General features: G+C 45.8%; 1 protein-coding gene across 1 annotated transcript in view; it reads left to right on the top strand.

Moving 5' to 3' along the window:
• Nucleotides 1–13,961, top strand: part of LOC139402684 (dachshund homolog 1-like) — a 106,109-nt gene that overhangs the window by 37,480 nt on the left and 54,668 nt on the right. The window contains exons 2-3 of the mRNA XM_071146584.1: nucleotides 812–927; nucleotides 8,670–8,822. Of these exons, the coding sequence (XP_071002685.1) occupies nucleotides 812–927; nucleotides 8,670–8,822 (269 nt within the window). The remainder of the gene's footprint in view (nucleotides 1–811; nucleotides 928–8,669; nucleotides 8,823–13,961) is intronic.

Here is a 13,961-nt window from a genome sequence, read left to right as displayed (position 1 = left end):
TGTCAGATTAAGTTTCTGGGAACAATTTATTGATAAGCTCAGAGCTCCGTCTTGTCAACCAACCAAAGGAGCAGCAATTAATAAATAGTGAAAAATGAGGCAGAGAATCTCATCTGCTCATCTCATTTAGGTCCTTCCTAGAACTTGTGATTTTCCTCCTGGAGATAACTGTGAATGCGTCCCAAATGGCACCCTATTCTCTATATAGTGCACTACTTTTGACCAGGGCCAATGGCACCCTATTCCCATTATAGTGCACTACTTTTGACCAGGGTCCAAAGGGGATGGGGTGCCATTTGGGACACATTCTAACCAAACCACTCCTAATGCCTTCTTTTTCTAAAGGTCACTCAGCTTGATAAAAAGGTGTTTAGTTCATTTATTTCCTCTCTGGCAGGGTGAGATAAAGCAACAGAACTACTGGGGCAGGAGGAGAGAAGAGGGAGGCAACGCTGGGTTCATATTTCTGGAAGGGTGATTGGCTAAGGGGTGAGATCAGAGGTAGCGCTGAAAAACTTCCTGTCTCTCAAGAGAGGAAAGCACCTCCTCTGTCCTCTCTCCTCTGTCCTCTCTCCTCTGTCCTCTGAGGAGAGAGCAAGAGAGGAGAGAGGACCTGAGGAGTATGTAATTGAGATCTTGTTACAGGCTGAGATCATCCCAAAAAAGTAATCCTTTAGGATGCAAAGCCAAGGATTGTTGGTTCAATTCCCGCAGCGATCACATACTCATACAACTAATGTATGCTCAGTATTCTGTGAGTGTGTCTGGATAAAAGCCTCTGTGTAACTGATTCGTTTGATTGTGTTTCCAGCTCGCGCCCTGGACGCCCCCCAAAGAGGGCTCAGAGTATGACATCATCAGAGAACCAACACCTTCTGTCTCATTCTGTCAGCGGGCTGATGTCAGCTGGAATCATGCCCCCTACTGGTGAGGGACCTGCATAGCACACACACACGCACGCGCACAGTCACGCACACACACACACACACATACTGTCATCACCTCTATTTTACAGTCTTCTATTTTGAACCACAGTGTTCCTGTAGACTATGTTCTCCCAGTGTTCCTGTAGACTATGTTCTCCCAGTGTTCCTGTAGACTATGTTCTCCCAGTGTTCCTGTAGACTATGTTCTCCCAGTGTTCCTGTAGACTATGTTCTCCCAGTGTTCCTGTAGACTGTTCTCTCAGTGTTCCTGTAGACTGTTCTCTCAGTGTTCCTGTAGACTATGTTCTCCCAGTGTTCCTGTAGACTATGTTCTCCCAGTGTTCCTGTAGACTGTTCTCTCAGTGTTCCTGTAGACTATGTTCTCCCAGTGTTCCTGTAGACTATGTTCTCCCAGTGTTCCTGTAGACTGTTCTCCCAGTGTTCCTGTAGACTATGTTCTCTCAGTGTTCCTGTAGACTATGTTCTCCCAGTGTTCCTGTAGACTATGTTCTCTCAGTGTTCCTGTAGACTATGTTCTCCCAGTGTTCCTGTAGTCTATGTTCTCTCAGTGTTCCTGTAGTCTATGTTCTCCCAGTGTTCCTGTAGACTGTTCTCTCAGTGTTCCTGTAGACTGTTCTCTCAGTGTTCCTGTAGACTATGTTCTCCCAGTGTTCCTGTAGACTGTTCTCTCAGTGTTCCTGTAGACTGTTCTCTCAGTGTTCCTGTAGACTATGTTCTCCCAGTGTTCCTGTAGACTATGTTCTCCCAGTGTTCCTGTAGACTATGTTCTCCCAGTGTTCCTGTAGACTGTTCTCTCAGTGTTCCTGTAGTCTATGTTCTCTCAGTGTTCCTGTAGACTATGTTCTCCCAGTGCTGCTGAAGACTATGTTCTCCCAGTGTTCCTGTAGACTGTTCTCTCAGTGTTCCTGTAGTCTATGTTCTCCCAGTGTTCCTGTAGACTATGTTCTCTCAGTGTTCCTGTAGACTATGTTCTCTGTGTTCCTGTAGACTGTTCTCCCACTGTTCCTGTAGTCAATGTTCTCCCCCTGTTCCTGTAGACTATGTTCTGAGTTACACCCCACCTCTGCAGGCCTTTCTACCTGTGCTCTGTGAAGTGTTCCTGTAGACTATGTTCTGAGTTACACCCCACCTCTGCAGGCCTCTCTACCTGTGCTCTGTGAAGTGTTCCTGTAGACTATGTTCTGAGTCACACCCCACCTCTGCAGGCCTCTCTACCTGTGCTCTGTGAAGTGTTCCTGTAGACTATGTTCTGAGTTACACCCCACCTCTGCAGGCCTCTCTACCTGTGCTCTGTGAAGTGTTCCTGTAGACTATGTTCTGAGTCACACCCCACCTCTGCAGGCCTCTCTACCTGTTATCTGTGTGTATTCACCGTTCAGCGTTCAAAGCTGCCCTTCTCTTTGTGTGCTTTTGTACAACTCGATCTGTTGGTTCTCCACCTCAAAACAAGCTATTTCTAAAAGTCATTTTTACTCCCTGTGTTCAAAAGCATCCTGCGCCTCAGAGAGCGGTGTCTCTGGGAGAGAGTCAGACTCAAAGTAATACTCACTGGGCCTGAGAGAGTCTCTGAGCCCTTTTAACTGGAGGAGAGGTCACAACATCAATGTCAGCGGAGGAGATTAGAATTGAAAGGCCACAGGAGACTGAAAGAGAGGGAGGGAGGGAGAGAGAGGGAGTGGGAGACAGAGAGAGAGGGAGGGAGGTAGAGAGGGAGTGGGAGACAGAGAGAGAGGGAGGGAGGGAGAGAGGGAGTGGGAGGCAGAGAGAGAGGCAGAGAGAGAGGGAGGGAGAGAGGGAGTGGGAGACAGAGAGAGAGGGAGGGAGGGAGAGAGGGAGTGGGAGGCAGAAAGAGAGGCAGAGAGAGAGGGAGGGAGAGACAGAGTGGGAGACAGAGAGAGAGGCAGAACAGAATGGCGTTTTGTTTAGCCAAGTGTAAACCTGAAGGAAACCTTTGATATCATCCTCTCCAGCCTCGCTGGGGTGACGGCTTCTTTCACACTGTGATCTTGACATTTATTAAAGAGAACTGAGGAACAGAGGCAGGAACAGAGGGGGGAACAGAGGGGGGAACAGAGGCAGGAACAGAGGGAGGAACAGAGGCAGGAACAGAGGGGTGGACAGAGGGGGGAACAGAGGGGTGGACAGAGGGGAGAACAGAGGGGGGAACAGAGAGGGGAACAGAGGGGGGAACAGAGGTAGGAACAGAGGGAGGAACAGAGGCAGGAACAGAGGGTGGGACAGAGGGGGGAACAGAGGGGTGGACAGAGGGGAGAACAGAGGGGGGAACAGAGGGGGACACGGAGGGGGGGAACAGAGAGGGGAACAGAGGGGGGGACAGAGAATGAGATGTTTTTAATGGCAAAGCTCCGTTCATTTCAGAGCGGAGTTGTCCTTAACTAGCTCAGTGATTTTAATGACAAATAGAGACTTTATCATGCATATTACTGTCCATTTAAAATACTCCAGTTGGAGGAGAGACAGAGTAGGATGTTACTGGTGCTTTAAGGGCTGGATCTGTTCCATTAGTAGATCATGTGTTGAAGGCTGATGGCCCACTGGTGTACTGAGTCACTATGGAGATAGATAGATGTGTTGAAGGCTGATGGCCCACTGGTGTACTGAGTCACTATGGAGATAGATAGATGTGTTGAAGGCTGATGGCCCACTGGTGTACTGAGTCACTATGGAGATAGACAGATGTGTTGAAGGCTGATGGCCCAGTGGTGTACTGAGTCACTATGGAGATAGATAGATGTGTTGAAGGCTGATGGCCCACTGGTGTACTGAGTCACTATGGAGATAGATAGATGTGTTGAAGGCTGATGGCCCACTGGTGTACTGAGTCACTATGGAGTTAGATAGATGTGTTGAAGGCTGATGGCCCAGTGGTGTACTGAGTCACTATGGAGATAGATAGATGTGTTGAAGGCTGATGGCCCACTGGTGTACTGAGTCACTATGGAGATAGATAGATGTGTTGAAGGCTGATGGCCCACTGGTGTACTGAGTCACTATGGAGATAGATAGATGTGTTGAAGGCTGATGGCCCACTGGTGTACTGAGTCACTATGGAGATAGATAGATGTATTGAAGGCTGATGGCCCACTGGTGTACTGAGTCACTATGGAGATAGATAGATGTGTTGAAGGCTGATGGCCCACTGGTGTACTGAGTCACTATGGAGATAGATAGATGTGTTGAAGGCTATTGGCCCACTGGTGTACTGAGTCACTATGGAGATAGACAGATGTGTTGAAGGCTGATGACCCACTGGTGTACTGAGTCACTATGGAGATAGATAGATGTGTTGAAGGCTGATGGCCCAGTGGTGTACTGAGTCACTATGGAGATAGATAGATGTGTTGAAGGCTGATGGCCCACTGGTGTACTGAGTCACTATGGAGATAGATAGACAGATGTGTTGAAGGCTGATGGCCCACTGGTGTACTGAGTCACTATGGAGATAGATAGATAGATGTGTTGAAGGCTGATGGCCCACTGGTGTACTGAGTCACTATGGAGATAGATAGATAGATGTGTTGAAGGCTGATGGCCCACTGGTGTACTGAGTCACTATGGAGATAGATAGATAGATGTGTTGAAGGCTGATGGCCCACTGGTGTACTGAGTCACTATGGAGATAGATAGATGTGTTGAAGGCTGATGGCCCACTGGTGTACTGAGTCACTATGGAGATAGATAGATGTGTTGAAGGCTGATGGCCCACTGGTGTACTGAGTCACTATGGAGATAGATAGATGTGTTGAAGGCTGATGGCCCACTGGTGTACTGAGTCATTATGGAGATAGATAGATGTGTTGAAGGCTGGTGGCCCAGTGGTGTACTGAGTCACTATGGAGATAGATAGATAGATGTGTTGAAGGCTGATGGCCCAGTGGTGTACTGAGTCACTATGGAGATAGATAGATGTGTTGAAGGCTGATGGCCCAGTGGTGTACTGAGTCACTATGGAGATAGATAGATGTGTTGAAGGCTGATGGCCCACTGGTGTACTGAGTCACTATGGAGATAGATAGATGTGTTGAAGGCTGATGGCCCACTGGTGTACTGAGTCACTATAGCGACAAACAGCAAATTTATCCAACAAATGTGTAGAGTCACTAGCTTGATGTAGTCATTGCATGCTATGCATATGGGACCAGATACAACAGTATCTAAATAGTCCACCTGATATGGATGTAAATACCCTATAATGAAAGCTGCCGGTCTGCTCTGTAGCCCTGCAGTCAAATGACCTGGTGGAATGACCTGGTGGAATGACCTGGTGGAATGACCTGGTGGAATGACCTGGTGGAATGACCTGGTGGCCTCCTGGCTGGAAATGACCTGGTGGAATGACCTGGTGGAATGACCTGGTGGAATGACCTGGTGGAATGACCTGGTGGAATGACCCGGTGGAATGACCCGGTGGAATGACCCGGTGGAATGACCTGGTGGAATGACCTGGTGGAAATGACCTGGTGGAATGACCTGGTGGAATGACCTGGTGGAATGACCTGGTGGAATGACCTGGTGGAATGACCCGGTGGAATGACCCGGTGGAATGACCTGGTGGAATGACCTGGTGGAATGACCTGGTGGAATGACCCGGTGGAATGACCTGGTGGAATGACCTGGTGGAATGACCTGGTGGAATGACCCGGTGGAATGACCCGGTGGAATGACCTGGTGGAATGACCTGGTGGAATGACCCGGTGGAATGACCCGGTGGAATGACCTGGTGGAATGACCTGGTGGAATGACCCGGTGGAATGACCCGGTGGAATGACCTGGTGGAATGACCTGGTGGAATGACCTGGTGGAATGACCTGGTGGAATGACCCGGTGGAATGACCCGGTGGAATGACCCGGTGGAATGACCCGGTGGAATGACCTGGTGGAATGACCCGGTGGAATGACCCGGTGGAATGACCCGGTGGAATGACCTGGTGGAATGACCCGGTGGAATGACCCGGTGGAATGACCCGGTGGAATGACCTGGTGGAATGACCTGGTGGAATGACCCGGTGGAATGACCCGGTGGAATGACCTGGTGGAATGACCTGGTGGAATGACCTGGTGGAATGACCTGGTGGAATGACCCGGTGGAATGACCTGGTGGAATGACCTGGTGGAATGACCTGGTGGAATGACCTGGTGGCCTCCTGGCTGGAAATGACCTGGTGACCTCATGGCTGGAATGTCATTCATATTGTTCATCATTTTATAACTAATAAAATACATGTAAATGTTGAAAATCCGGTGTTTCTTTGTCAAACTGTTTTGTTGTATTTCAGTCTTCTGTGATGTTAATAAAGTGTAATTTTGGGATGCAAACTCAACATGTAAGACATTTCAACTCTATATCTGACATGATACAGGTGTCTTCTTTTGTTAAACCCATAACCATGTGTGTGAGGTGGATACTGTTGTTAAGCCCATAACCATGTGTGTGAGGTGGATACTGTTGTTAAGCCCATAACCATGTGTGTGAGGTGGATACTGTTGTTAAACCCATAACCATGTGTGTGAGGTGGATACTGTTGTTAAACCCATAACCATGTGTGTGAGGTGGATACTGTTGTTAAGCCCATAACCATGTGTGTGAGGTGGATACTGTTGTTAAACCCATAACCATGTGTGTGAGGTGGATACTGTTGTTAAACCCATAACCATGTGTGTGAGGTGGATACTGTTGTTAAACCCATAACCATGTGTGTGAGGTGGATACTGTTGTTAAGCCCATAACCATGTGTGTGACGTGGATACTGTTGTTAAGCCCATAACCATGTGTGTGAGGTGGATACTGTTGTTAAACCCATAACCATGTGTGTGAGGTGGATACTGTTGTTAAACCCATAACCATGTGTGTGAGGTGGATACTGTTGTTAAACCCATAACCATGTGTGTGAGGTGGATACTGTTGTTAAGCCCATAACCATGTGTGTGAGGTGGATACTGTTGTTACACCCATAACCACGTGTGTGAGGTGGATACTGTTGTTAAACCCATAACCATGTGTGTGAGGTGGATACTGTTGTTAAACCCATAACCATGTGTGTGAGGTGGATACTGTTGTTAAACCCATAACCATGTGTGTGAGGTGGATACTGTTGTTAAACCCATAACCATGTGTGTGAGGTGGATACTGTTGTTAAGCCCATAACCATGTGTGTGAGGTGGATACTGTTGTTAAGCCCATAACCATGTGTGTGAGGTGGATACTGTTGTTAAACCCATAACCATGTGTGTGAGGTGGATACTGTTGTTAAACCCATAACCATGTGTGTGAGGTGGATACTGTTGTTAAACCCATAACCATGTGTGTGAGGTGGATACTGTTGTTAAACCCATAACCATGTGTGTGAGGTGGATACTGTCTGTGTGACCCTGGTTTATCCCACTGCAGGAAAAGGTTCGCCTCATAGTCATTGTATCATTTCACTTCCAAAGTGCTGGTGTACAGAGCCATAACAACAACAACGTGTCCCAATACTGTTGGAGCTCACAGTAGATGGATCTCTAGCATCCTTCTTATGAAAACCCTCTGTTACCCACAATCCACTAGACTAGAGGACGTTGATCTCTCTTTCTTTGTACCCATCACCTTTCTCTTCTCTCTTTTCTCTTTTCTCTTTCTCTCTCTCTCTCTCTCTCTCTCTCTCTCTCTCTCTCTCTCTCTCTCTCTCTCTCTCTCTCTCTCTCTCTCTCTCTCTCTCTCTATCTATCTCTCTCTATCTATCTCTCTCTCTCTATCTCTCTCTCTCTCTTTCTCTATTTCACTTTCTCTCTCTCTCTCTATTTCACACGTTCTCTCTATCTCTCTCTCTCTCTTTCTCTATTTCACACTTTCTCTCGCTCGCTCTCTCTCTCCTCTCTCATTATCTCCCTCCTCTCTATTTCACACCCTCTCAATCTCTCTCCATCTCTCGCTCTCTCTGTCTCTCTCCTCTCTCTCGCTCTGTCTCTCTCTCTCTCTCTCTCTCTCTCTCTATCTCTATCTCTCTCTCTCTCTTTCTCTATTTCACTTTCTCTCTCTCTCTATTTCACACGTTCTCTCTATCTCTCTCTCTCTCTCTTTCTCTATTTCACACTTTCTCTCGCTCGCTCTCTCTCTCCTCTCTTATTATCTCCCTCCTCTCTATTTCACACCCTCTCAATCTCTCGCTCTCTCTGTCTCTCTCCTCTCTCTCTCTCTGTCGCTCTCCTCTCTCTCTCTCTCTCTGTCTCTATCTCTCTCTCTCTCTCTCTCTATTTCACACTTTCTCTCGCTCGCTCTCTCTCTCCTCTCTCATTATCTCCCTCCTCTCTATTTCACACCCTCTCAATCTCTCTCCATCTCTCGCTCTCTCTATCTCTCTCCTCTCCCTCTCTCTGTCTCTGTCTCTCTCCTCTCCCTCTCTCTGTCTCTCTCCTCTCTCTCTGTCTGTCTCTCTCCTCTCTGTCTCTGTCTCTGTCTCTCTCCTCTCTCTGTCTGTCTCTCTCCTCTCTCTCTCCATCTCTCTATTTCAAACACACTCTCTCTCTCTCTCTCTGTCTCTGTCTCTCTCTTCTCTGTCTGTCTCTCTCTCCTCTCTCTCTCTCTCCTCTCTCTCCATCTCTCTATTTCACACACTCTCTCCTCTCTCTCTTTCTCCTCTCTCTCCATCTCTCTATTTCACACACTCTCCTCTCTCTCTCTCTCTCTCTCTCTGTCTCTCTCTCTGTCTCTCTCTCTCTCAGGTCTGACAGCGGCTGCTCTTGCTGAGGCCATGAAGACCAAAAAGATCAAGTTGGAGGTGATGGGGGGTTACCATAGTAACCACCACCAGCATCATCATCACCACGGGACAGACGGAGAGAACGGAGGAGATCACCACAACTCCTCCAGTCTGGGTGAGTCAATATTAATCCCTGTTATTACGTTATCATTACAGTCAATGGACCAGCATCAGTTTCATTACAATGCTGGCCCTCTAGGCTTTGAGTTAGTACCAGTCTAACACTATACACAGTACCAGTCAAACACTATACACAGTACCAGTCAAACAGATATACTATACACAGTACCAGTCAAACACTATACACAGTACCAGTCAAACACTATACACAGTACCAGTCAAACACTATACACAGTACCAGTCAAACACTATACACAGTACCAGTCAAACAGATATACACAGTACCAGTCTAACACTATACACAATACCAGTCTAACACTATACACAGTACCAGTCTAACACTATACACAGTACCAGTCTAACACTATACACAGTACCAGTCAAACAGATATACTATACACAGTACCAGTCTAACACTATACACAGTACCAGTCAAACACTATACACAGTACCAGTCAAACACTATACACAGTACCAGTCAAACACTATACACAGTACCAGTCAAACACTATACACAGTACCAGTCAAACACTATACACAGTACCAGTCAAACACTATACACAGTACCAGTCAAACACTATACACAGTACCAGTCAAACACTATACACAGTACCAGTCTAAAGTTTGGACACACCTACTCATTACAGGGCTGTTGTTTTTAGTGAAGACATCAAAAACTATGAAATAACACATATGGAATCATGTAGTAACCAAAAAAGTGTTAAACAAATCAAAATATATTTTATATTTGAGATCCTACAAAGGAGCCACCCTTTGCCTTGTGGACAGCTTTGCACACTCTTGGCATTCTCTCAACCAGCTTCACCTGGAATGCTTTTCCAACAGTCTTGAAGGAGTTCCCACATATGCTGAGCACTTGTTGGCTGCTTTTCCTTCACTCTGCGGTCCGACTCATCCCAAACCATCTCAAATGTGTTGAGGTCGGGTGATTGTGGAGGCCAGGTCATCTGATGCAGCACCCCATCACTCTCCTTCCGGGTCAATATATAAAATATATTTAGATTTGTTTAACACTTTTTTTTGGTTACTACATGATTACAAATGTGTTATTTCATAGTTCTGATGTCTTCACCAATATTCTACAATGTAGATACATAGTAAAAATAAAGGAAAACCCTGGAATGAGGAGGTGTCCAACCTTGTGACTGGTTCTGTGTATATATATATATATATATAGCATATAACTGCACCCACATGATATCTTGGCAGCTGTCCATACTTTTTGATTGCATCTCTATGATCATGTCAACAGCACACCTACTGGTCTTGATTAAGCAGGATATGACATCATCACTGTATCACACAGATAAATCAATTTCCTAATTTACGGGTTCAAGACAAGGTTTTAAGATGAAATGCTTATGTACTGCTTATGAATGCAGTATGTATGGGTTATGAAGGCAGTATGTATGGGTTATGAAGGCAGTATGTATGGGTTATGAATGCAGTATGTATGGGTTATGAATGCAGTATGTATGGGTTATGAATGCAGTATGTATGGGTTATGAATGCAGTACGTATGGGTTATGAATGCAGTACGTATGGGTTATGAATGCAGTATGTATGGGTTATGAATGCAGTATGTATGGGTTATGAAGGTAGTATGTATGGGTTATGAAGGCAGTATGTATGGGTTATGAATGCAGTACGTATGGGTTATGAATGCAGTACGTATGGGTTATGAATGCAGTATGTATGGGTTATGAATGCAGTATGTATGGGTTATGAATGTGTTATGACGCTGTTATGAAGGTAGCCTTCTAAGATGTAGTCCATGTTGGTGTATGAATGAGGGTTGAGAGTAACTGTAACTTCCTTGAACAGAGACCACCTGTCCTTCTGCCTCTGGGACTGAACTGGCAATACAACAGCTTCACCTGAAACACAAATCAGATGTATTTATATAGCCCTTCGTCCAACAGCTTCACCTGAAACACAAATCAGATGTATTTATCTAGCCCTTCGTCCAACAGCTTCACCTGAAACACAAATCAGATGTATTTATATAGCCCTTCGTCCAACAGCTTCACCTGAAACACAAATCAGATGTATTTATCTAGCCCTTCGTACAACAGCTTCACCTGAAACAGAACAGAATGTCTAACAAGGAAAAGAAGAAATCAATAGTGTTCTCTGTAGTTTAGGATCTTGAACACAAACGATGACTGTGTATTGATTTGGTGCAGGGTTCCAGCTATTGGCTGGTTACAACACCATCAGTATGTTGAGACAGACGACAGGGATTATCAAAGCCTGAACAGAATCACAAATCAACCTGGTTTATGACGTGGCTTAAGAGCAGAGTGTGTGTGTGTTTGTGTGTGAGCACAGGTAGCATTGACGATCAGTAAGAGAAACCAGTAAACTACTTTTAAATACAGATCTCCTTCAGCCCACTATATGTTTTGAATCTTTATTTAACTAGGCGAGTCAGTTGAGAACAAATTCTTATTTACAATAACCCCGGGCCAAATCCGGACGACACTGGGACAATTGTGCGCCACCCTATTCGACCCAGTCACGGCCGGATTTGATACAGCCTGGATTCGAACCAGGTACTGCAGTGACGCCTCTTGCACTGAGATGCAGTGTCTTAGACCGCTGCACCACTCAGGAGCGCAGTAAGATAAACAGTAAGATACAGTAAGATAAACCAGTAAACTAGTTTTAAATACAGATGTCTCCTTCAGCCTGCTGTATTACAGTAAGATATTACAGTAAGATGAACCAGTAAACTAGTTTTAAATACAGATGTCTCCTTCAGCCTGCTGTATTACAGTAAGATATTACAGTAAGATAAACCAGTAAACTAGTTTTAAATACAGATGTCTCCTTCAGCCTGCTGTATTACAGTAAGATATTACAGTAAGATAAACCAGTAAACTAGTTTTAAATACAGATGTCTCCTTCAGCCCACTATATTACAGTAAGATAAACCAGTAAACTAGTTTTAAATACAGATGTCTCCTTCAGCCCACTATATTACAGTAAGATAAACCAGTAAACTAGTTTTAAATACAGATGTCTCCTTCAGCCTACTGTATTACAGTAAGATATTACAGTAAACTAGTTTTAAATACAGATGTCTCCTTCAGCCCACTATATTACAGTAAGATATTACAGTAAGATAAACCAGTAAACTAGTTTTAAATAGCTAACAATGGAGAGACGGACTATGTGCGTCACCGGTTGGCTTCTGTTAGAAATAACAGCTAATGTTCAAAGTTAACTAACTGAGCCAGTAACACACACAGACACACACACACAGACACACACACACACACACACACACACACACACACACACACACACACACACACACACACACACAGACGCGCACACACACACACACACACACACACACACACAGCTGTTATCTCTTTCTGGGTGCTGATCTTTAATTAGTCTGTTTACATCCTTTCTAAAAACAGACCCTCTGTGAAAAGATACGCTGCGTGTGTGTGTTTCTCTATGTGTTTACGTGTGTGTGTGTGTGTGTGTGTGTGTGTGTGTGTGTGTGTGTGTGTGCCTCTACAGAGTTTCAGTGTAAGGTGTAAGGAAAATGGCAGTAGATCTCTAGAGATCCATTAGGTCACCTCCTCCATTATCCTGTATGATGAGTTCCTCCATCTAAATCAAATCACATTTATTTATATAGCCCTTCGTACATCAGCTGATATCTCAAAGTGCTGTACAGAAACCCAGCCTAAAACCCCAAACAGCAAGCAATGCAGGTGTAGAAGCACAGTGGCTAGGAAAAACTCCCTAGAAAGGCCAAAACCTAGGAAGAAACCTAGAGAGGAACCAGGCTATGTGGGGTGGCCAGTCCTCTTCTGGCTGTGCCGGGTGGAGATTATAACAGAACATGGTCAAGATGTTCAAATGTTCATAAATGACCAGCATGGTCGAATAATAATAAGGCAGAACAGTTGAAACTGGAGCAGCAGCACAGTCAGGTGGACTGGGGACAGCAAGGAGTCATCATGTCAGGTATTCCTGGGGCATGGTCCTAGGGCTCAGGTCCTCCGAGAGAGAGAAAGAAAGAGAGAATTAGAGAGAGCATATGTGGGATGGCCAGTCCTCTTCTGGCTGTGCCGGGTGGAGATTATAACAGAACATGGCCAAGATGTTCAAATGTTCATAAATGACCAGCATGGTCGAATAATAATAAGGCAGAACATTTGAAACTGGAGCAGCAGCACGGCCAGGTGGACTGGTGACAGCAAGGAGTCATCATGTCAGGTAGTCCTGGGGCATGGTCCTAGGGCTCAGGTCCTCCGAGAGAGAGAAAGAGAGAAGGAGAGAATTAGAGAACGCACACTTAGATTCACACAGGACACCGAATAGGACAGGAGAAGTACTCCAGATATAACAAACTGACCCTAGCCCCCCGACACATAAACTACTGCAGCATAAATACTGGAGGCTGAGACAGGAGGGGTCAGGAGACACTGTGGCCCCATCTGAGGACACCCCCGGACAGGGCCAAACAGGAAGGATATAACCCCACCCACTTTGCCAAAGCACAGCCCCCACACCACTAGAGGGATATCTTCAACCACCAACTTACCATCCTGAGACAAGGCTGAGTATAGCCCACAAAGACCTCCGCCACGGCACAACCCAAGGGGGGGGGGCGCCAACCCAGACAGGATGACCACATCAGTGACTCAACCCACTCAGGTGACGCACCCCCTCCAGGGACGGCATGAGAGAGCCCCAGTAAGCCAGTGACTCAGCCCCTGTAATAGGGTTAGAGGCAGAGAATCCCAGTGGAAAGAGGGGAACCGGCCAGGCAGAGACAGCAAGGGCGGTTCGTTGCTCCAGAGCCTTTCCGTTCACCCTCCCATCTGTATTCACCTCCTCCATTATACTGTATGATGAATTCCTCCATCTGTATTCACCTCCATTATACTGTATGATGAATTCCTCCATCTGTATTCACCTCCTCCATTATACTGTATGTTGAATTCTTCCATCTGTATTCACCTCCTCCATTATACTGAATGATGAATTCCTCCATCTGTATTCACCTCCTCCATTATACTGAATGATGAATTCCTCCATCTGTATTCACCTCCTCCATTATACTGTATGATGAATTCCTCCATCT

This window comes from Oncorhynchus clarkii, unplaced genomic scaffold, assembly GCF_045791955.1.
Source record: "Oncorhynchus clarkii lewisi isolate Uvic-CL-2024 unplaced genomic scaffold, UVic_Ocla_1.0 unplaced_contig_13472_pilon_pilon, whole genome shotgun sequence".
NCBI classification, from domain to species: domain Eukaryota; kingdom Metazoa; phylum Chordata; class Actinopteri; order Salmoniformes; family Salmonidae; genus Oncorhynchus; species Oncorhynchus clarkii.
The sequence above is the reverse complement of the archived record's forward strand: the minus strand, read 5'-3'. Positions and strand labels throughout refer to the sequence as shown.